We start from the raw sequence: 22,800 nt of genomic DNA, 5'->3' as shown, positions 1-22,800 counted from the left end.
GTGGCTGCAGCTGAAATCCCTGGCTTCGGAACACAACTTTTCCTCCTGACTCTGCTTCCAGCCCCAAATGTCAGTTGACAGAGATTTAATGTTCACAGCCTTATATTATAGGACTATGAATTATAATTTCCTTTGCAATAGTCTTAAGGATAGCATTTGAGAGGCAACAAAATAATTAAATGTACCTAATTTTGTAAGGAAGAATATACTATAGGATGACTCTTATAGAAACGAAAGAAAATGATGTAGAAATGAACAGAACCTTCCCTGCTTTAAGGGCAGACACTTTGGACTGGCTCACACATGCATATATGTAATGTAGAGGGACTCCGTTACACCCTATGTGCAAGTGCTACAACTGTGCCGGAGTGGATCATTCCCATGGTATATTTTATCCAACACTTGTGAGCCTTAACAGAGGTGTTAATGGGGGCCTCCTATTCTCTGTAATGGGCTGGTTCACTGAATGCCCATGTGTCCTGGGTGGGTGTTGGCAGGACAGGGTTAGGGAGTCCCTCTGCACATGGGCATTGCACTCATCCTGTTTTTTGTCGAAGGAAAAACAGTTGCCTGCCCAGGTGAACCCCTCCAAAGGGTGGTGTGCACTGGGGTATGCCCCCCAATGCCTTGGAGCAAGTGTGGCTCTAGTCTAATGGTTCAGAGGGCAGGCAGCAGGGCATTGCTAGAGCGGCAGGCATAAGGGAAGGTCTGATTCGGTCATAGCCTCATATCTGCATGTACCACAGATTCCTACTATCTGTGCCATTTGTGGTACCTGTGCTGCAGGTTGACCAGCTGTGCCTCAGAGTTGGGATCACAACTGGAAGCTTCAGGCAAGAGTGAAGTATGGGTTGAGTAGCACCTGTAGCTGTGGGATTTACTTACTGGCAGACCATGGTGTGTGTGTGAGGTAAACAAGGCCGTGGTCCACCACTTCCCATCCCTTCTTCTAAGTGGCTTTCTAGTTAAACTATTAGCTGACCAGGGCTTTAGAGGAAATACACTCCACTACAGTAAGCTTCACCTCAACAAGCACCTTCCAAGTGCGATCATACAGGCATATACTGCTAGACCACCTGGATAGCCCCAGCTATAGCACTAGCCAGCTTTGCGCTTCCTGTCCAGTACAATCCCCCAAAGCCATGTTGCAGGAAGCTGTGTGCATGGCATGCAGAAGCTCCTAGATTCAATTGCCTGCGCCATCACCAGTCCACAGGATCTGAAGCTACCAACCTGGGAAAGAACCCAGCCTTAAACCTTGGAGAGCTGCTTCCAGTTAAACAGACAACATACTAGGCAAGATGGGACCAACGGTCTGATTCCGTATAAGGCAGTTTCATATATCAGCCTTTCCCAACCTGGTGCTCTCCAGATGTGTTGGGCTGCAACTCCCATAATTATGGGAATTATGGGAGTTGCAGTTCAACACATCTGGAGAGCCCCAGGTCAGGTAAGGCTGATCTACATCTTCTAAGTTTTAGGAGATGGATATATTCACCAACCAGCCCACTCCCCAGGACAGCTTGCTTTCTTCACTCTCTGATGAAAGACATGCAGAAAAACCTGTAAGTGAGCTGACCATTGTGAACAGCAAGTTCTGCTCACGTGATTTTCAGAAATGCCTCCCTTCTCCTTGCCTTACAGATCATGGCACAATTAAGAAAGTGCTTGCTCCAGTTAATCAAACGTCAAGCAGCTGCTTGCTGGAAGAGATTGACATCTTCCCAAAGAAGCAGTGGGAGCCCATCAGGAGTCTGCAGATCTTGCACAGTCAGAGCGCTCTGTACGTGGGCCTTCAGAGGAGTGTGGTGAAGATCCCACTGAAGAGGTGTCTGTTTCACAAAACGCACAGGTATGGGGGGGTGTGGCTGGCTTTGGGGGAACAGCGAAATTCAAAGATATCAGGGCTAGAAAAAGGTCTATAAAAAGGTACGACTGTTAGGGTATCAGCTGATCTTAAAAAGAATTAGCTGATTGATCTTCTGACATTTAAATAAATTGGGATATTATAAACATGTCAGTATAGCCCTTTCTGGAAATGTTGAAAGAAGCAGAAGTTCGCTTGCATCATTTTTTAAATATACGTACATGGATTTGTGTATATCTGTCGCAATCAATACATATGAAATGCACACAGCCTTCTAGCAATTATACATGGGCTTCAGCAAAAGTGGGCCAAACATCCAAATGAGTCTCCATTTGAAGGTGATGTCTATATGCCACCCATTCAAATCTTGAAAGTGTTGTAAGGCCCTCAATTGATTACATTATAGGAGGTGACTGTTTATCCTTCCAGTGTTGTAATATCAGTCTTTTAGCTGTCAAGAGGGCTTGGAGGATCCATTTACACTGACTGTGTGTTAACTTCCAGGAAGCAGATATATAATTTAAAAGAGTGTGTACATCAGTGAATATTCAAGACTGGTCTAGTACAAAATTTATCTGTGTAATAACCTCCCCCCAAAAGGAAGCAACTACAGGATGTTGTCAAAACATATGTTTAAAAGAAGCATTAACTGTATTGCACCACCAGCAATTAGCTGAATTAGGCAATTCCTTATTAAAGGGACGTTTCCGTATCCAATGACACGAGACAAAAGGTTTTGTTGCCTAAGACGCAACCTAAGATCCATAGACGTGACAGGTAGACACCAAAGTGGCAATCCACTGACTAGGCATTTCATGCCCACAATTCGCAAATGTGCCCATGATCCAAAAAGGTTGGGGACCCCTGACATGCAGTTTAGAACATAAAAGTCACCACACTGTTAGAAGAAAAGACCTTTTTTTTCATTCCCTTTTACTATAATGGACTCCAAGTAGCCTCCAAGTGCGTTAAGTGGCAACCCCCTTCCCTTTACCATTAATCAACTAAAGCAGGGGTGGGCAAGACACAGCTTGGGAGCTACATGTGCCCCCTGGCTTTTTTTGCGCCCTCCCCTGCCCTGCCATCACTGAAATTTGGCAGTGGGGGGGCTTCAAAATAGCCCCTTTTGCTGCTGCTTTATCCTTTTAAAAATGGGCTGTTTTGTAGCTTTCCCTGTGCTGCTGCATTCCCAGATTTTGGTGGCAGATTCTGTGAAGGGGCAGCAGTGGGGGCAGGGGTATGCCTCCCGGTGGCGTCCAGGGAAACCCACAGAAGTTGTCCACCCCTGAACTAAAGCTTTAGTTGATTAATCTTTCAATTAAATATTCTAGCCCTAATAACTATCTTACCTTAGTAATAGAATCTACCTTTTTTACACAACATAGAACATTTCCAGAAAGCTGTTAATAGCACCAAGCTAAAAACGACCAAACAGAAAACTTAGCATCTGAGTTCGGAGGAGAGGGAGCATTCCATACTTCCTGTTCAGGGCTTGAGGTCTGCTTTGGGGGAACCAGAGATCGGACCAGATTTGGAAAAGCAGGGTTGGCCCCACCTCTTGCTTTGCCTGAGGCAGGAGTGTCAGTGAGGGAAGTAGGAAAGTGGGATTGGGAAAAGGCTGGAATTCTCCATCACTCTCTCCACACTTGTCAAATGTGATGGACCTTTACCTAGTTTATTAAGAAATGACAGTGCTTTCCCAAGCACGGGTACATGTGAATGACTGTATTGCAGTCTGATGTTTTGGGTTTGCATTTTCAGTGCGTGTGTTGGATCCCAGGATCCTTACTGTGGCTGGGACCTGGTGCTAAAGAAATGCACACCGCTGGAGGAAAGCCTGAGCATGAGTCAGTGGGAGCAAAGCATCGCTGTGTGTCCAGTAAGTTCAGCGAAGATCCTTCATCCCCTTCAAGTTCCCTAAGTCCAAGTGACTCATAGAAGCAAGTCAGATTACTCATGTTAAATACAGGATTATGCTCAAATAATGTCCATTCAGGTTTTGATTCTCTGTGATCTGAGCTATAAGCTTTAACCTTTTTCTCAGTTCTTAACGTGTGTGTGTGTGTGTGTGTGTGTGTGTGTGTGTGTCTAAAATTTGGCCAGTTCAGCTGTAGAATATTAACAGTAGCTGTTGTTAGGAAGAGAAGTGGAAGGTCAAACTGGCTGTGGAACCCTCATACAGGGCTTGGGACAGGAAAAGTTGTACACTGTTGAGGAAGAAGTGGAAACAGATCTAAGGCTGCAGGTCAGGCAGGGAAATTCAGATTTGGAAGCATGATGCAATCAGAAGGGCTGAAGAACTGGAGGTCAGACAGTAGGCAGTGGACTTTGTAATCAAAATCTAAAAAGGTGGAAGGTGGAATCTGAGGACAGAGAAGGTGGGGATCTGAGAAAGGAGGGGTCAATAAAGGAGGATGAGAAGTGAGAAAAATGCTCACACAGGGCCCAGTGACGAGAGATGCTGTGAGCTTTTGACTGAAGGGGGAAAAGAGATGGGAGTGCTGGGCAGGCTGAGTGGGTAGGAAAGTGGCAGGGAGGCTGCGTGAAATGAAACAAAGTAGGTACAGGGGGAGATCAGATGGGTTTTGGAGGCAAAGGTGGCAAGCTGCAAGGAAAAGGAGAAACTGAGGCTGCACCTCACACTGAGCCTAGGAACAAGAACACCTAACAGGCCATGGGGCTTTTGAAGCGGTGTGTGTCAGAACATAAGAAGAGCCCTTCTGGATTGGACCAGAGGCCTATCTAGTCCAGCAATCTGTTTCCCACAGTGGTCAGCCAGATGCCTCTGGGGAGACCACAAGCAGGACATAAGGGCAACTACTCTCTCCCACTGTTTTCCCCCAGCACTTCAATGGTAGGCTGCCTCTGATCCTGGAGATAATACACTGCCATCATGGTGTGGGTGGGTGAGATTGTTTCTGATTGTCAGGAATCAATCTGAGTGTGTGGAGATATCTAGCAGCTCAGATTCAGAATGGGAATAGCCAGAACAGGGGGAGGCTCTCTCCCTAGTGAGCTCCAGATCTGGCAAGGCCTTCTTCCCAGGACCTTGGCACACAGATGGCTAGGCCTGGAGGGCCCCCCGCCTTGAGAACCCAGGTCTCGAGGGAGGAGGAGAGTGAGGAATGTGACTTGAGGGATGCTAGGGCTCCTCGTAGAGTGGAGTGGGAAAAGTTAGAGGCAGAGATCAGACACTCTACCAGGTTGGCTATGCATGATAGCCTACATAGGAGGGAGCCACTGTTAAGGGAGGGCCATCCCCCCTAAGCTAGTCTGGCTGAGAAGTTCTTGTTCAGACTGCTGGCAACTTCTCTAACTTCCACTTCAGCTCCTCTATTGGTCCTCGTAATTGTGTGGAGTTATTTATTTATTTATTTATTTAGAGCGTTTCTATCCTGCCCTATATCATTAAGAACTCAGGGTGGCATACAGATAAAATCACTGTAAATAGTATAAAACAATAAATAACATAAACACCTAAAAACATATTAAACTATTAAACAAGTTAAAACCAGTTAAAATCTAAAACAATAGAACAGTTCAAACAGTGTGCTAGGGAGTGCATTTAGCCCTCAGTGGCTTTGGTAGAAAGCCATGTTTTTGAGTAGCCTCCAAGGGTTTGGGCCTCCAAGGGGAGGGCATTCCACAACCCGGGAGTAGCTGTTCCCTTTGTAGCTGAGAGTTTCCTAGAATTTGCATTTGTAAGGAAGCTGGTCTTTAACTAATAAAGTAGTGAGCCTGAAGCCTGGTATCCTGGAGAGTGTTGATTGCGAAGGAGGAGGACAAAGGAACATGACACTGATTATGCCAGTGTTGTGGGTCCACCGATTTTGGGTTAGCTTACTACTCAAATTTGTGGTTGCCCAATGATCTCATTGCTCCTTCCCCCAAGACTTTTTGTGCCTTGGCTTGGAGAAAAAGGCCAACGTGAAGAGTCCTCAGGGCTCCTGCCTGAGCCAGAAAGCTTCTGGGAGAGGAGGCTGGATCCTTGCAGGAGCCCTTGGCTTGTTGCTCTCAGCTGTCTTTAGCAGCAGCAGCATCTCAGCCATGCATACCCCTGGTTCATCCTCCCTGGTTCATCCTGGTTCTTCCCTTGGGTGCCCTGTGTCTCATAGGCCTCGACAAAGGTGTCTTGCCGCCTTGAGGATGGAATCACCTTTCACTGCCCTCTCTCTTTCTGCAGTGCTGTGGGCTTTGTCTGCCATGGCCACAAGAAGGGATCTCCCATTGGATGCCTCATCCAACCCTGCAGTGGTGAGGGGAGTCTCCTCTGTCCTGCAGATAATTGGGCTGCCACTGCTTATGTGCCTTTCTCCAGCCTACCCCCTCTCTTCTCCCCACAGCTTGTCCCACAGGGGTTCTCTCTCTGGGCTTTGGAACAGACAGAAGCAGCAAAAGTCTTGCTGTTTCCCCAGACTCAGGAGAGGGGAGGGAGGTCCTTCCTGTTGCCCTGAGCAGGGCAGCCTTGCCATAGACACTTGCTCCTGGCAAGCTGTCCAGTGGATTTGCAGCGACCTGGCTAATGTGAATTTATTTTTCATCACTTTGCATTGTAACCTTTTAGAGCAGCTATCCCCAACTCGGCATCCTCTAGATGTGTTGAACTACAACTCCCACCATCCCCAGACAGCAGGGCCAATGGTCGTGGTGGCTGGGAGTGATACGGCTTGTAGTCTAGAGTGCCAGGTTGGGGAAGGCTGTTTTAGGGAGTTTTATTCTGTGCAAACGTTGGTTGCACATACTGCTTTTCTGTACAAAGGTTAAGGTGTGTTGGGAGGTGTCTCCACGAGCAATTTACTGCAAGCTGGCTGCGATTGGAGATCTCATGACATGATGTCATGGCCATCTTGCAGCCGTCACAGAGATTTTTGCGGAAAAAATGGTTTTTCTGAGACTACTTTTAGTCCGACTGTTTTCCTTAATTTGGCTTGTCTGTGTTTCTGTTGCGGTGTGCACCAACCCTCTGTATTTACATCAGAATGATAACCCTGCTCAGGGGTGTGTCTTTCACCTGGCCATGACCTCAGTGACCCAGGTCAAGTGGTATTCCCCCAATGTTTCCCCTCCCTGTGTTTCCCTGATGTTTCTGCCATTTTGCAGCTGGCTCTTCAGGAGTTCTGAGCTACCTCACGGTATTTACTTCAGCTTGCCTACCACTAACCTCTGGTGGCCATCTCCCCTAAAGTATAGGTGTGTGCTGCTCAGCAGCCTCTACCTTAAAAAAAAAAATCCCCGTAAAAGCGTAATGTCTAAATAGCACATTGCTGCTCCATCGTGAACCCAAAGTAAGTGCTCCAGTTTCATCAACCACAGCCGCCTGGGCGGGAGTGGAGGTATTTACAACTGGGGTATGGGGTGAGTGGACGTAGAGTAAAAAAAAAGGTGGGGAGACCAATGAGTGAGGCTTTTTTCCTGCCCCTGTCCAGGCTCCCTGCTGCTACTACATTGTGAATGCTCCCATAAACCAGAAAGAACGTTACCGCGATAAAGTGGAGATGGGATTTTACATAATAACTGAGAAATCAGAGAATATCAACGATGTTCCCTCATATTATCGCAGTAATGGGGACACTCAATCACTTTAGTTAGGCTGCTTCCCCCCTTTCTGTATATGTTTACTCAGAAGTAAGAAATCTTACTCCCCTGCAGTGAAAGGGTTAAAGGCTAACGGTAGTAACTTGCCCTAAAGTACTCGCTTCTCCCTTGCTGTCTTAGATCACTATTGCCACCTTGTGCTCCTTTGATGTTCTGTAGTTTGTTGTTATGTAAAGTCCCTTCCCTGCTTTATTGTTTAATCTCAGTAACAATCTTGCTTTCTCATTGTGAACAAGGGGAAGGAGAAAGGGTGGAGGGGTGGAAGCAGCAGGCAAAAGTGCACACATGGGGAAAAATGGGATGGGGAGCAGTAACTCCGCAGCAGATTGCTGGTATGCAGCGAAAATGGAGTGGGAGAGCTAGAAATGGGGAACACTGCAATCCTATGCATCTCTACTCAGAAGTAAGCCCCGTTGGGTTCATTGGGGCTTCCTCTCCTGTAAGTGAGTTTAGAATTGGACTGGTGATCAATGTCATCCTCATAATGATACCCTATTGCCAGTGATCATAGCAAGTGGAGTTATAGGTGAAGACAGGAAAACCTTCTGTAATGTGGCAGAATTGTGTCTGACCCACATTTTCTGGATTCCAAGACATTCATTTTTAGGGTAGAGAATGTGTATTCTCTACTTCCACCACACTTAGCCACCTTTTTGCATTTAAGACCATATTTTCACTTGAGCGCACTGAGTTTCTGTGTCAGCTTTGTTCTGGTCTGTTCATGTATGAACTGAATGGCAAAACAGAGAATTAAATAATGTTTCTTAAAGACTCTGACAGGATGTTGGTGGGAGCAGGAAGCCAGCCTTTTTGATACCCAGTCATAGTATCTGCAGATTGCGGTATATATAGAACAGCTGTTCTGGGGGCTGAATGGCTTTGATGAATCCTGGCTGCTTCTGCTGAGAGAGAACCGGTATGTGAGACAGCTGGTGATGCACTCTGGGTACACTGTGTCCATGATCCAGCAGCTCCAGTTGCACACACTGAGTTGTGAACACACACAGAACCACATTTTGAAGAGGAAAACACCCGACGTGTATAATGGAAAATGTCTGTGTGCAAATTCCCTTCTTGTAGAAAACATGGAGAAAGCCTTTTGGTGTGGAATTTTGGATTGTGACCTATGGTGGGAAAAAGTGCTAGTGATTGACACCAAGAGCCACCATAATCATACACTGCAGCCCTTAAAAGACTGTGCCACTTCAGAATAAGGGTGGGGAAGCCTCAGGATTAAATGTATTTATTTATTAAATGGATTTCTAATCTGCTTTTCAAGGCATGTTAAATGTTCCCTCCATGCAAGTAGTCCCTGCATGTGGAAAGTTAGCACAGCAGGTAAATCAGGCAAGAACCCTTCTCCTTAAATTGCTAATTTTCCATATGCAGGAAGTGGATGCTTTAAAAAAAGAAAAGGAAAAAGGAGAGCATTCAAGTATGTGATTTGCCCATTCCTTGGACGCATTACAGTCCAGCAGTAGTTGCACTGCATGACTCTGCTGACTATGTAGCTCAGCTTCAGTTAATTCTTTCTCTGACCTGGGGGTTGCCTTCACAAGCGTTTAGCGCAAAATTAGAGCAATTTGAGTTCCTTTGCGACACATAACGTCATCACCAGTCCGCTGCCAACCAGCTGCTTCCCTCTTGAAAAGCCACATTTTCTGAAACTCCTTTTACTCCGACTTTTTTTTTACTGAAGGTGGCTCCCTTTAGCGGAAGTGGTTTACCACAGCGTGCCATAGTTTCCCCCACACACATTAAATCCTGGGCGTGCCCCTGTGACCTGGCAGTGACGTGGCGCCACATTCCCTCTTGTTTCCCCAATAGAAGTAGTTTTTCCCATTGAGAAAATGCCCGGGAGCAGAGTAGCATCCCCTCACATTACAACAGTAGTGGGGACGCTCATTTACCTTAGGTAGCCTGCTTTTAATCTTTAACATATCCCCCCCTTTCTGTGCATGTTTACTCAGAAGTAAGAAATAAATCTTGCTCCCCTGCAGTGAAAAGATTAAAGGCTAACTGTAGTAATTTGCCCTAAAGCACTCTTTTGCTTCTCTGATGCTCTCTTAAATGGCTATTGTGATGTTGTGCTTCTTTGATGTTCTGTAGTTTCAAGTCGTTTCTCTGTTATCTAAAGTCACTTTTCTGCTTTATTGCTTTATCACTTTATTGCAGTAACAATCTTTCTGGGTTACAGGAGCTTCTCATTGCGAGCAGGGAGAGGGAGAAAGGGGTGTTGGAACTTGGAAGGGGGAGTTGGAAGCAATAGGCAAAAGTGCACACATGGGGAAAAATGGGGTGGGAGCAATAACTCCTCAGCAGATTGCTGGGATGCAGCTAAATTGGGGTGGGGGTGGGGAGCATTCAGATACTGCACTGGAGAACTGGGGATTTGGGTTTCTTCAGGGGAATCTGCACAAATCGGGAAAATTAGTTTCTCTCCATTCATAGTCTAGTAACAGTGGGGAGCCTGGACAGGGGCAGGAAACAAGCCTCTCTTATTGGTTGAGCAGCCCCTGCCAATTTGATGACATTCAGTTCTACCCCCCCCCCCCCCGGACATATGTTCCTTTCAAGCGCTGAAAACCAGATTTTAAAATTATGCTACACTCAGTTTATCTTGCTTCGTGTTTCTTTGATGGACCAAGGCCGATTCCATGAAAATCCGGGTAGTACTCCAACACACTTCTCATTCCGTTGTTGTGAAGATCCCACCCTGTTCTATTTCAGTGAGACCCTGTGAAGGATCTTTGTTATTTTGCAAGGAATAACCTGTTTTCTGTTCTATGAGAACAGTTGTAGTGAGTATCCAAAGTGCCATATCATACACAGGCCATATTCGGACATCACACTAAACCAGCGTGCCCCCACCCAAGCCTCCCCTGTCACCACCTCCCACCAATTTTCTCATAGAGATTGCTCTTTCCTCATCACCCCTAGCAGTGAGGAAAGAATGTTCTGTATTAGGATCTCTGGGATTGTGTGTGTGTGTGTGTGTGTGTGTAAGTAAGTGTGAAGCTCTGTATGTGTGTGCCTGCCTGTCTATGAACATGCCTATGTATGCATACATGTGGCCCCCAACCTCTAAGCCAGCATCCTTGGGGTTGAAAAGTTGTTTGCCCTTGTACTACACCATAGTTCTGTGTGACGAGAATGAGCCACAGTGAGCCTCTGGCTTTCACACTCTCCTCGTTTCCCTTTGGCATGGCTCTGAAGAGGATTTCAGATGCTTTCACTTACAGTTTAATTTAAACACAACTTGTGTCATCCAAATCCAACAAAGTGTGGTTAATGTCAACTATGGGTTGTTTGGAAACAAGCCATTTTCAAGCAATGGTTATGAAGCTGGCTTGTTTCAACAAACCATAGTTAGCATTAAGCATACTTTAGGGGTCAGGTGATGCACTAAACAGTGGCTAACTGAAAGCAGAAGCAAAAGCTTCTGAACTTCTTTTTAAAGCAATACTAGAGGTTGTGGGGAAGCACGTGAACCTGAGGCTTGCTGCAGCTCATTTTCATAACACTAAACTATGGTTTAGCATGATGTCTGAATACGGCCATAGTGTATTCCATGACTCCCGAACTTTTGTGGGCTGATGGGCACATTTGGAATTTTGAGAGAGTGTCTATCATGGGGTATGCCTGCTCCCAAAATATGCTGGGCATAGCCAGTCGCAAAACATCCATTTCACAGAAGGGCAAACTGGTGAGGCTAAATGACAAGTCACTTGCCCAAGAACAAGTGCGGGCTGAGCTTCAAACACAGACCCACTCCTTTGAACCCACCATTTTTTCTCTCTCAGGATAACCCCCTGTAATTCTCTTACACACACAATGGCCACGTTCAGATGATCACAGTGAGGGAAGCAACCATCATGGTTGTTCCCCCTGTCCCCACGCGTGTTGTGGGCGCAACCGCCATTTGCATTATTCCCTGCACTGCAGTGCGGGTTAGCATGTCATCCGAACCAAGTAGATGGCTCCACAACCCACCCTGGGCCAACCCACAGCCCCTTCCAGCCTTACTGAGGTCACTGTGCAGCTCTTCCCATCAGCCTCCCTGATGTCGCACAGCCCTCTCCAGCCCACCCCAGGTCTCTCTGTAGCCCACACCATCAGCCTTCCCTCCCGTGTGTCCCAGGCAGGCAAGCAGAAACAATGGCCCCTTTCCTTTCTTTTACCACCTTGGGGTTGGGGGAGGTGGCCCAGCCAGTGTATTGCAAAGCTTATATTCAATATTATATTAAAGTGTATTAGGATAGCTTGGCCACAGTGGTACAGACACTAGTGACGTCAAGACTGGATTACTGCAACAAACTCTATGTGGGCCTGCCCTATGTAACTCTGTTCTGGAAGCTGGAGCTAGTGCTGAACACAGCTCAGCTGTTATTGGGAGCTGCCCCTTTTCAGCATGCAATTCCTTTGCTGAGGGAACTGCGCTAGCCTCCTATTCGCTACCAGGCCAAGTTTAAGGTTTTGGTACTAGTGTACAAAGCCCTAAACAAGTTGGGACCAGGATACCTGAGAGAGTGCCTTCGCCCTTCAACCTGCCCGGTCACTGAGGTCATCAGAGGGCATGCTCCTGGTGGTTCCGCATGGACCTATGGCCCGACTGGAGTCCACCCGGAGAAAAGCCTTCAGTGTGGTAGCCCCCTTCCTATGAAACTCCCTGCCTCTGGAGGTCAAGCAGGCACCAACACAGTGTTGTTTCTGGCACCTCCTGAAAACAGCTCTTTTCCAGGAAGCCTTCCTTGGTTGAGCAGCCACGGTTTTATTGGCACTCTGTTTTAAAAAAGCATAATTTTAATATTGTGTTGTATTCTTTATATCTTTTAATAATTTTATCTCTTACTGTTCACTGCTCTGGAATCTATTTAGATGTGAAGCGGTACACAAATGTTGTAAATAAATAAATAAGCAAAGCGCTTGGCCTGCAGCTGCTGTCCATGTTTATTCCCTCTTCTTTCTCCAAGACTGCCTCTTAGCCCAGCGGTGTTCTGGAGAAAGGAGAAGAAAATTGTGAGCAGCTGCAAGCTAGGTGTTTTGCTTTGCAGCTGGCTGTACAAGGTAAAAAGACACTGACATGTTTACTTTAACAAAAAATGGGGAGGTCAGGGAACATTGGCAGGCACCAGATGAGGTGTTTGCAGGCACATTGGTTCCCATGGGCAGCCACGTTGGTGACCCCAAGTATAATCAATTACAGGTGTCACAAAATAAATTTGTTGATCAGCCAGTCCTAGATATGAGTCATTAATTGTGATAAAAACCTGAACTTTCAAACAACGAAAGGCTCTGGAGCCTAGCTAGAAACCAACAATGCAAAATGAAACCATATGGGTTGATGTAATTAAATCTCAGAACTTCAAACTATTATCGATTAAATGTAGACTTCCTTTCTCCCTCTGCTTTGGATGACGTGATTATATAAACATATTTCACACTAATTAATTAGGGGAATTGCCCTCTTGTGTGTACTGTCTCTGCACAAATTGGCAGTTGATAATCTGCCAGATTCCCTGCCTCCCCAATAACCGATATTTCTTTAGATTTGCTTTGCATGGAAAAAAATGTTGTTATCTAGGCACGTTGTTCTGTGCAATATTATCGAATGCTATTTTATCACTGATAATTGCTGAACTACTCAAAAAGACTAGGACTGGAAAACTGGTGAAGCTGCCCCCTGCTGAGTCCATACACTGACCAAATATTGTCTGTTCTGACTTGCAAAGCTCTCCAAGAAACCGAAAGCATAGCAAGTCATCCAAACCAGAATCCCTGGCTTCTTGCACTCCTTACAAGCCAGGATCAAGAACAAGGGTTTTGGAGCAACAACCCAGGAGTTCTGGTTTGGATGACATGCTAAGCTTTCAGTGTAGCCACTCCCACTAGAAGGAGGAGCCAAGCAGCAGTAAATAGGTTGCATGCATCAGCACACAGTTCATTCAAGGTAACCGAGGATTCTTTGGAATTCTGGTTTACTTTGGCATGTAAACATGGTATTCTGTCATATAATGAATTACTATTACATCAGATATGATAACTAGAGCATATCCTTTTGCCTTTTGGTTTCCAGACAAGGAATTTGACTGTGGATGGCCATTTTGGAACCTGGTCAGAGTGGAAGACTTGCACACATATGGATACCTCCAGTGTAGGCCTTTGCCTCTGCAGAACACGCTCTTGTGATAACCCAGTTCCCAAATGTGGAGGGCGGCTCTGTGAAGGGCCAAGTATGGAGATTGTCAACTGCTCCAGGTACGCCAGACAAAGATGAGGAGACCTTGAACTGTTGGCAAGTTTTTTGTAATGCATTGTTATTGAAATTAGGGCTGCTTCACACATTCCATGTTTTAAGTATAAATCTATTAGGTGTATGCCTAAAAATGAGTGAGGAATACAGAAACAGATGGTCCTCCAGATGTTGATGAACTTACTGCTTCCATCATCCCTTACCATTGGCCAGGCTGGCAAGGGCTGATGGGAACTGGAGTCTAAACACACCTACCAGTTCCCCAGCCCTGTCTAAAAATGTCAAGTATGGACATTGCACTCATGTTTGTTAAAAACTATGTACCCCACAAATATGATGGTCAACAAGCAGGGCCCCAAGACCAGCAAAAAGTCCACAATCATGTTTCCCACTTGGCACAGAGCACACAAAAAAGGGTTAGAGGTGGCATAAGAAAACTCATGGCTTATACAACCTGCCTCTTCCAGGTTAAGGGATGTGCTTCAGATCCTAGACCTGGATTTGTCAAGGAGCTGTGAGTGAATGTTAAGAATACACTCAGTCCCAAGCAGGGGCGTTACTAGGTTCTTAAAAGAACTGGGGCACAGGCCCACAACACAAATTTGCCTGTATATCTAATACATATCCGAGTCTAAGCACACCTCTAATTGTGTGTGTGTGTGTGTATGCAGTGTGCTTGTGTGTGTGTATAGATTACATACACACATACATAAGAAGTGTGCACTGACCTCCCACCCCACTTCAATTCAGACCCCAATTCAGCGTTTTGGAACACATCCTGCTTCTGCTTGGGCCAGTTTATAGTCAGACCACTTCAGTTCAGCACCACACCTCAGTGAAGGTTTGGAAAAATGAGTCTTTATGCTTCCTATTAACTACCATGGGAAATTAGAAAAAAAAAACTGTACCTTTTTATCCTTTGTCAGAACTGGATGATAATTTCAGGCACAGTAGCCCCCTAGAAGGGAATTACACCTGCCAATATCAGAAAAATAGGTGCAGGGTTTATATTTTGATTTTCTTTTAAAGGGAACTGCCAATAACATTTTAATTCCCTGGAAGAATTGGATAAACATTTCAGGATTCATTGCCCCATCAGAGGAGATCATGCCTGCCAAATTTCAGAATGCTAGCCACAAGGGTTTTTGTGCAAGGGTGGCCTTGACATTGTGTGGTCTCCAAAAGAGGACATACTTATCTCCCTATGTTCCTTGCAGACCATTGTTCTGAAAATTACAGACAGCCTAGAGTTGTCCCTAAGTAAGGAACCAGCAAAGTTTTAGAAGGATAGGTGCAGCAGTTCATGTGGAAGGGGAGTTCTCCAATTTGCTTTCCCTTCCCTTCCCTCTTCCCCCAATAGTTATTTTTGGTAAATCCTATGCATACTTGTGCTGGAATCCTATGCATACTTTCCTGAGGGTAAGCCTCATTAAACATAATGCGACCTCTGAGTGGGCATACATAGGATTGCATAAATTAGCAATATTTAGCAATATTTATCTCTGCTCCACTTAAAAAAACAAATCAAAAACTCTTCTTTTTTTTTAAATTAAAGCTTTCTGTTCATAGGAACATAGGAAGCTGCCTTATATTGAGTCAGACCCTGGGTCCATCTAGCCCAGAATTGTTGACACTGACTGGCAGCAGTGGCTGTCCAAAGTTTCAGACAGGATTCTTTCCTAGCCCTACCTGGAGATGCTGGGGATTGAACCTGGGACCTCCAGCATGCCAAGCATGTGCTCTGTCACTGAGCTACAGCCCTTCCTATTGCTGGATAATGGCAACTGACAAACAAAACAGCCCCAGATTTGTTTCTCTGCAACCATGTGAACCCACTTTTCTCAAAGGCTTGAGTGAGGAGAAGGAGGGAAACAAACCCTCTTGTCTGTTTATATAAAGTCAAATACAGTTTAGAACTTCTCTTACCACTAAAGAGAATTCTCTTTAAGAATTCCCCAAGATACGCTCAGGGTGGAATAAAGAAGAGAAAGAAAGAACAGGATAGGGGAGGGAAGATGAAGAATGGTGATTGGAAATGTGCGGGGGGCGGGGGCATGTAGAGAGAATTCCCTAAGCCAAGTGGCTCCTTTCAGAGAGGTAGTACTTCAGAGGAATTTAGGAGGCTGTGGAGGGTTTGTAAGGATTGCACATACTTAAATGAACTTTATGAGGTGAGGTGGCTGAGGGCTTTTTCTAGGTTTTTTAACACTGTAGAACCTATTTAAAAGCCTCAGCAGTTCCTCAATCATGATGCCACATAGTCCTAACCGTCCCCGTGGAATAATTTGAGTCTTACAGCTATTTAGGAGAAATTAAAGTGAAGGGAGAGAAAGAAATTTGTGGAGGCTGATTGGATCGTTTGCTATGCTGAAGCTACTATACTTCTGCAGAAGGAAAAGCGTCCAGTTTGGGGCAGTAAAATCAGATGCTGTGTGAAATACCAGTATTTCACATGGAGCTCTTTCTTCCCTTCCTTCTCCCTCTTCAAAATTTCACTACAAACAAGCTCCCAACAGTGGGCATGTAAGAGCAGAAAGGGGGGAGAGAGGTTTTTTGCACCTCAAAAAAAAATCTACACCAGAGATTAGGGGTAGTGACTTCCTAATTGTCACCTTAAACACCTTCTGATTAGGATCTCTAATCCCATGTGGTTTGACAGTTTTTACTTTTTGTTTTAGTCTTTGGGAAAAGGAAATTTTATGCATGGCTAGCACAAAAGCCACTGGACCTAACTGTCTGAAATTTGGTAGGTTCAGTCAGCTCCATAGGGGCTGCCAGGTCCCCAGATTCCATGCATGTATGTCGAACACCTCCCTGCGCCCCCAATATAGCTCTTGGCTTTGACAGATTTTCTTGAAAAAAGCAAATTTTACCTGTGGCTAGCACAAAATCCACTAGCCTTAGGTGTCTGAAATTTGGCAGGTTCAGTTAGCTCTGTACGGGCTGCCAGGTCCCCAAACTCTATGCACTTATGTGAAAGCACTCAAAAAATATAGCTCTTTGCTTTGACCGAGTTTCTTGAAAATAGCAAATTTTACCTGTGACTAGCACAAAAGCCACTGGAGCTATCTGCCTGAAATTGGGCAGGTTCACTCAGCTCCATGAGGGCTACCAAGTCTCCAAATGTCATGTATTTATCCTACAAACTAAAAATGTTATGGCCATTTCTGTTTTCCAATGCAAGTCAATGGAAAATGTAAAAAAATGGAAATTGGGAAAGATCTGGGGCACAGCTCAAAAAAGATCTGGGGCCCATGCCCAGGTGGGCCTGTTTGTAATGATGCCCCAGTGCCAAGTCCAGATTTTCTCCCATAAAATGAGTGAAGTGGCCTTTAGTTTCTTAAAAGTAGAAAGTGTCATTTTTTAATGGGAATATAGATTTGCCTAGAGACTATGACATAATACTGCATTATAGAATCTCAGATTACTGATTACCAGACTTTTTTCCATGACAGACTCACTTTTTTCTTTGGTCTTCACATAACAACCGTAGTCAAATACTCACTCTCTCTCTCCTGCTTTCAGACCCAGCTTCTGCACAGTGTGAAGAAATGGTTTTGAACTAAAGTGTAGTTTTCAGATGTGTCCGTTTTGAAATGGTACATTGCATCATCTTGAAATTTGAAGTGGTTGGAGAGGGGGTGAATCTTGGCCTCCCTGGAAAGATTATAGAATCTGAGCTGTGGTCATGGAGGGTCTGTCTTTTAACATTAAGGTTAAGATGTTACTTTTGACAGAGAATCTAGAAACGTAAGAGAGCAAGGATTCATGTCATTGTTATAAAATGTAACTCAAGTGTAGATGAAATGCATACCTATAACCCAGAAGTGGATTTGGCAATCTTGTGGCAATGGTAAATGCAGCATTAAGATGTCTCTCCTCTCTTAGGGATTTTCCAGTTATACATTTTAGAACAAAAGCTGCACGGCCAATGGTTCAGTTATTGCAAAGAATCCAGGGGCCATCCTTTAGTGGAACGAAATGTGGAGGGGTGAGATTCAAGCTGACACTTTTGTCTGGAAAAATTAGATTTCCCCAGTGGTCATGCTAGAAAAGTTTGTTCCTGGGGAAACATGTGTTCTCTTTCCCTCCCTCTCCACTACTGCTTATGTTGCAATTGTGAATACGCTGTGGACTGTAGAGTATCACAGATACACCCACTGGACAGTCCATCTGCTATTGTACCTATTGGATGGTGTCTGGATGTCTATTGGACAGTACCTTGTTTTATTGTACATCACCCTGAGAGCCATTTGCTACAGGGCAACTAATACATTTTAGAAATTAATACTTGTGCTATCACTAGCAGGAGGCGCAACATGGCACTTTGTGTAGCCTGTCAATAGAGGTCATCCCCCCTAATATTTAGAGATTAAGTGGCCTCCAGCTGTGCAACACAGATGCAGGAGCATTCATCCAGCTGTGTAAGCAGAGAAGTGGCAAACAATGGCAAAGCTACACCCTCTCTACCCCACCCCACCCTTTGGTGCTCCTCTTCATTAGCTTTGAGATTCTACTCTTCTCTTTAATATAGAATAGAATCTTGTCAATTTCACTTCATTGCTTTGCATATGTGACATCAACAGCTATTCGCAGTCCCCATACTTACCATCTATACTTCTTAGGGAAAGAACATAGCAGTAAGAGCAGCTTGAGAGAGAGGATTGTACAAAGAAGACAAAGTGTGGTTGTTGTGCAAGACTGTGTGCAACCAGAACAAATGCATTGTAGAAATTTCCAGCATTACTATGGGCAGTTGAGAATCCACTTATAAATATCCACACAGGCCCTATGATAGTTTTCAATAATTCTTCGTACCATCTGCTGTGAAGAAATACTGTCTAGTGAATTCATATAGGTGACTTATATTAACCAGTGCCTATTTATTCTTATTTTATTTGCTACCTCAAAATTATCTTCTCTTTTTGTGAAAATTAATTATAATTATTAGATGCCAGCACACAAATTAGTTTGCAAATGCTAATCTTTTTAGAGTAATTTATATTGTATAACTTTATTCTTGCCCAACATAGGATAATATTGCATTTTCTTATAGTAAGCCACTTTGGGGATTGGTGGTTGTTGTTGTTGTTTTTATCAAAAGGCAAGATATAAACCTAAAAATGAATATATAAATGAAAATTAAAATAGAGCCCTATTTCTATTAGCAGTTTCTGAAATGCAGCACTGTCAGACTGTGCAACAGAGGGGCTAACTGAATGTTTACAGAGGCTAATGTGTGTAGCATAATAGCCCAATATCTGTTTTTAGAAAGTCATTTGGGAGTGAGATTTAGAGTGTAGAAGTAGTAGAGGAAGTGCTTTACCCTGGCCTTGCCCATTATTTTCCCCACTCCAGATTCTTCCCAAGCAGCCCTTCCCCTCTCAGGGTTCAAACGTATGCTTGCACATGCCTCCCTGGAAGTGCCTGAGTTTGGGTCCTTTATTCTTGAAGTGCCTGAGTTTGGAAGTGCCTGAGTTTGGGTCCTTAATTCTTACAGAAATGGAGGCTGGACTCCCTGGACATCCTGGTCTCCTTGCAGCACCTCCTGTGGAATAGGCTTTCAGGTCCGCCAACGTTCCTGCAGTAACCCAAGCCCTCGGCATGGAGGCCGCGTGTGCGTAGGACAGAACCGAGAAGAAAGGTAAGGTGCCTTCCCCACCCTCGCATCAGTTGCTTCCCTTTCTAAAAATCAGCATTATTATATGACCTTTTTGACTGGCTGTTGTCTGTGGAGGTTCTTCTCTGCTTCTGTAATTTCTGCTATCTTGACTTGCAGCTTCATTGCTGTTGTCAAGGTAATAACCATTCAGTAGCATTTGCAACTTTCACTTAGTGGAGGGCTCCCAAAATCAGCTTCGCCAGCTCTTCCTCTCCCTACAAAATGTATTACAGTATGTTGAGACTGCTACGTGGCTAGGGATGTACGAAAGTTCCGCCATGGATCTCGGGGAGGCCGAATGCCAGCGCATTTGGCCCACCAAAATTGGTGGCGGAACGGCCTGCCACCCCCCCGCCACCCCCCCGGGACGGGACTTACCTGGGGCTGATCTTCCTGGTGGCAGTGGCTGTGGCAGCCGGTCTTCTGACTGGCTGCCGCTGCCACCATTTCCAGGTTTAAAAAAAAAAAAAAGTGATAGGCTACATAAAGATTTACGTAGCCTATCACGGCTAGATTTTAAAAAAACACCGTGATAGGCTACGTAAATCTTTACGTAGCCTATCACGGCTGACTTAAAACAAAAAACAAAAAAAACGCGCGTACGCAAATGGCGGCGCCCATGGCCGCCGCCATTTGCGTTCCTTATTTTGGCACGTCTTAGTCTACGTAAACATTTACGTAGACTAAGACGGCGAAAATAAGGGGAATGCAAATAGTGTAGTGTCTACGCTATTTGCGTTCCCCTTATTTTCGCCGTCTTAGTCTACGTAAATGTTTATGTAGACTAAGACGTGGCAAAATAAGGAACGCAAATGGCGGTGGCCATGGGTGCCTCCATTTGCGTACGCGCATTTTTTGCGGGGGGGTTAATCAGCCGTGATAGGCTACATGAACATTTACGTAGCCTATCATGGCTGACTGCAAGGACGCAAATGGTGCCTACAGCCTCCGCCATTTGCGTCCCTGCTAGCCAGCGGCCGGATGTCTGGCTGCTGGCAGAGCCAGCCGGCGGCTCCGCAGAATTGCTGCTGAGCACAGCCGGCCGGCCAGGATTCCGGGGGGGGGGGGAGGAACGGAGCGCCTCCCCACCTGGCGAGGATTCCTGGGGAAGGGACGGAACACCTCCCCTCGCACCATCAGCATAATCCCCAAAAGGTAAGTACCTTTCGTACATCCCTATACGTGGCTGTGTTCAAAACCAGTAATCCAAAAGAGAGCAGTGTATGGTTACTGCACTGGATTGCTGGCAAGCTGAGGTTAATGTTTACTTATTTTTAAGTAAGTATTTTTACTTATTTTTACTTACTTACCTGAGGTCTGATTGAAATGGATCTAGAAAATCCATTTTCTGCTAGAGAAGCTATGGGTAAGGAATGGTAAGGGACTGATTAAATGGATGGAGAGTGTTCAGCCTGTTCTGGATGGGGTTGCATTCCCCTTGAAGGAGCAGGTTCATAGCTTGGGAGTTCTCCTGGAGCCATCTCAGTCTCTTGAGGTTCAGGTGGCCTCAGTGGCAAGGAGTGCCTTCTACCAGCTTCATCTGGTGGCCCAGTTATGACAGGCATAACCTGGTTTCAGTAATCTGTGCTTTGGTAATCTCCAAGTTAGATTACTGTAATGCACTGTACATGGGGCTGCCCTTGAAGACTGTTCAGAAACTGCAGCATGTGCAAAATGCAGCAACATTTTTTTAATGAATTGTTGTAAATCGCCCAGAGAGCTTAGGCTATGGAGTGGGATAGAAATGAAAATTAATAAATCATTAGCAGCAGCAGCTAATGATTTTTAAGCATAAAATGCAGACTGGAACAAAGGAGACTTCAGAGTATTTAAAAAAGCTAGCAATGATGAAGCCATACGTATCTCTCTGGGGAGGAAGCTCCAAAGATGTGGAGCCACCACTGGGAAAGCCCTCACATCTGACGTGGAAACACAAGGCATCGCAAAATATTCTGGGGCCTGTTCCTAAGGTGGAGCCTCAGTTTACTCCGGGCAGTGACCAAGCCTGTTGCAAGCTAAAATGCACCCAACTTTACCTTGAAGAGGCACTTTGCCAAGGGAAGATCAGTAATGCAGGAGAAGCTGAGAATGCCTGATAAGCTTCTGAGGAGCCCTAGGGTTTTGCAGGACACCATTTGAAACCCCCTGAGGTATAATGGCCCAAGTGTTGAGCTGTGCAGAGGGGAGCAGGCTTGATTCTCTACATTGTGTGAAATGAAAAGACGAATAGTCAGACCACTGGACTAGGTGCAAATGCTGCTCCAGCAGGTAACTGGTGTTACTTGGGGGCAGGTGGAGTCCCTTCCCCAACTGTGTCCCTGAGTACACCCTGTTGCTGTCTCCTATTGGGGAAAAAATAAAGCACTTCAACTGGGGCACTGAGGAGCAAATCCCCCCCCCCCCGGCCAACATCTCTAACAATTGGTGGCAATGGGTGGTCCAACCTCTACTGACAGACACCTCCCTCTCCAAAATAGGTTTCCTAATGTGACTCTGAGCACATTAGTGTGAAATACATCGGGCAATTGGATTAAATAGAATGATTGTATAAATAAAGGTATATTAGCATTCCAGAGGTTGCCACTTTCCATTTTTGGTTTCCTTCTCTTCACCACACCGTGCCATGCCATGCCATGCCATCCCTAGCCTAATGACAGGCATTTTATCAGAATGTGATAACACACAACTGTATTTTCTAACAGAATTTATAATTTGCTTGAACTAAGACGTTTTCCTTTGCAACTTTAATATTCATCTCGTGGCAGACCACATTGGTATCTTGGCTTTCTCTCCATTAATTCCGGCCTGTGGTCGTTTCTGAACCAGTCCACAGCCTTCCTTGGTCCTGCTGCCTCACCTTTCCTGCTGGAGCCCATGCAAGCTGCCAGGGCAGGGACAGAGCAGTCTCTCCGTCCTTTCTCTAGCAACTTAGTTGGGATGGTTGGGAGTGAAGTGAGTGTGTGCGTGTGTGAGAGAGGGACGGCTCTGTTTGTGTGTGACAAAGAGTGAGAAAGAGTGTTGGGTGGCAATGAACTTAAGTTAACCATCACTCTAAAGAAAGAGGGGGGATGGTTTTAAGAGAGAAATGTTCCTGATATACTACCGCTGCCCTTCCTTAGAGGGTTGTTGTAAAAGATAATTGACATAATTGCTTGAATCTAGGGAGCCCTGGTGTGAGCAAAAGGCACTTCCATCATGCAAGGAGGAGTCTCTAACTTCAGCAGTTCCCACGCGCGTGCGCACGTGTGTGTATGTGTAAGGGGCTGCAGCAGGAATGGAGCCACAGGAAAGCCCAGTCACACAAGTAAAACGCCGCTCATGATTCTCTGAATCCAAGCCGATGTATGTGACAGGCTTTGAACACTTGAAATGTGCTATGTAAACTCAAAGGAAATGATCTAGCCAGATGTAAGCATGTTTAAA

General features: G+C 45.3%; 1 protein-coding gene across 1 annotated transcript in view; it reads left to right on the top strand.

The window, feature by feature from the left end:
• SEMA5A (semaphorin 5A) overlaps positions 1 to 22,800 on the top strand; it is a 224,994-nt gene that overhangs the window by 155,348 nt on the left and 46,846 nt on the right. The window contains exons 11-14 of the mRNA XM_084850685.1: positions 1,645 to 1,852; positions 3,629 to 3,746; positions 13,539 to 13,720; positions 19,216 to 19,359. Of these exons, the coding sequence (XP_084706811.1) occupies positions 1,645 to 1,852; positions 3,629 to 3,746; positions 13,539 to 13,720; positions 19,216 to 19,359 (652 nt within the window). The remainder of the gene's footprint in view (positions 1 to 1,644; positions 1,853 to 3,628; positions 3,747 to 13,538; positions 13,721 to 19,215; positions 19,360 to 22,800) is intronic.

Source organism: Heloderma suspectum, chromosome 4 (assembly GCF_057233095.1).
Source record: "Heloderma suspectum isolate Gila_16-S chromosome 4, 16-S_ref, whole genome shotgun sequence".
Classification (NCBI taxonomy): domain Eukaryota; kingdom Metazoa; phylum Chordata; class Lepidosauria; order Squamata; family Helodermatidae; genus Heloderma; species Heloderma suspectum.
The sequence above is the reverse complement of the archived record's forward strand: the minus strand, read 5'-3'. Positions and strand labels throughout refer to the sequence as shown.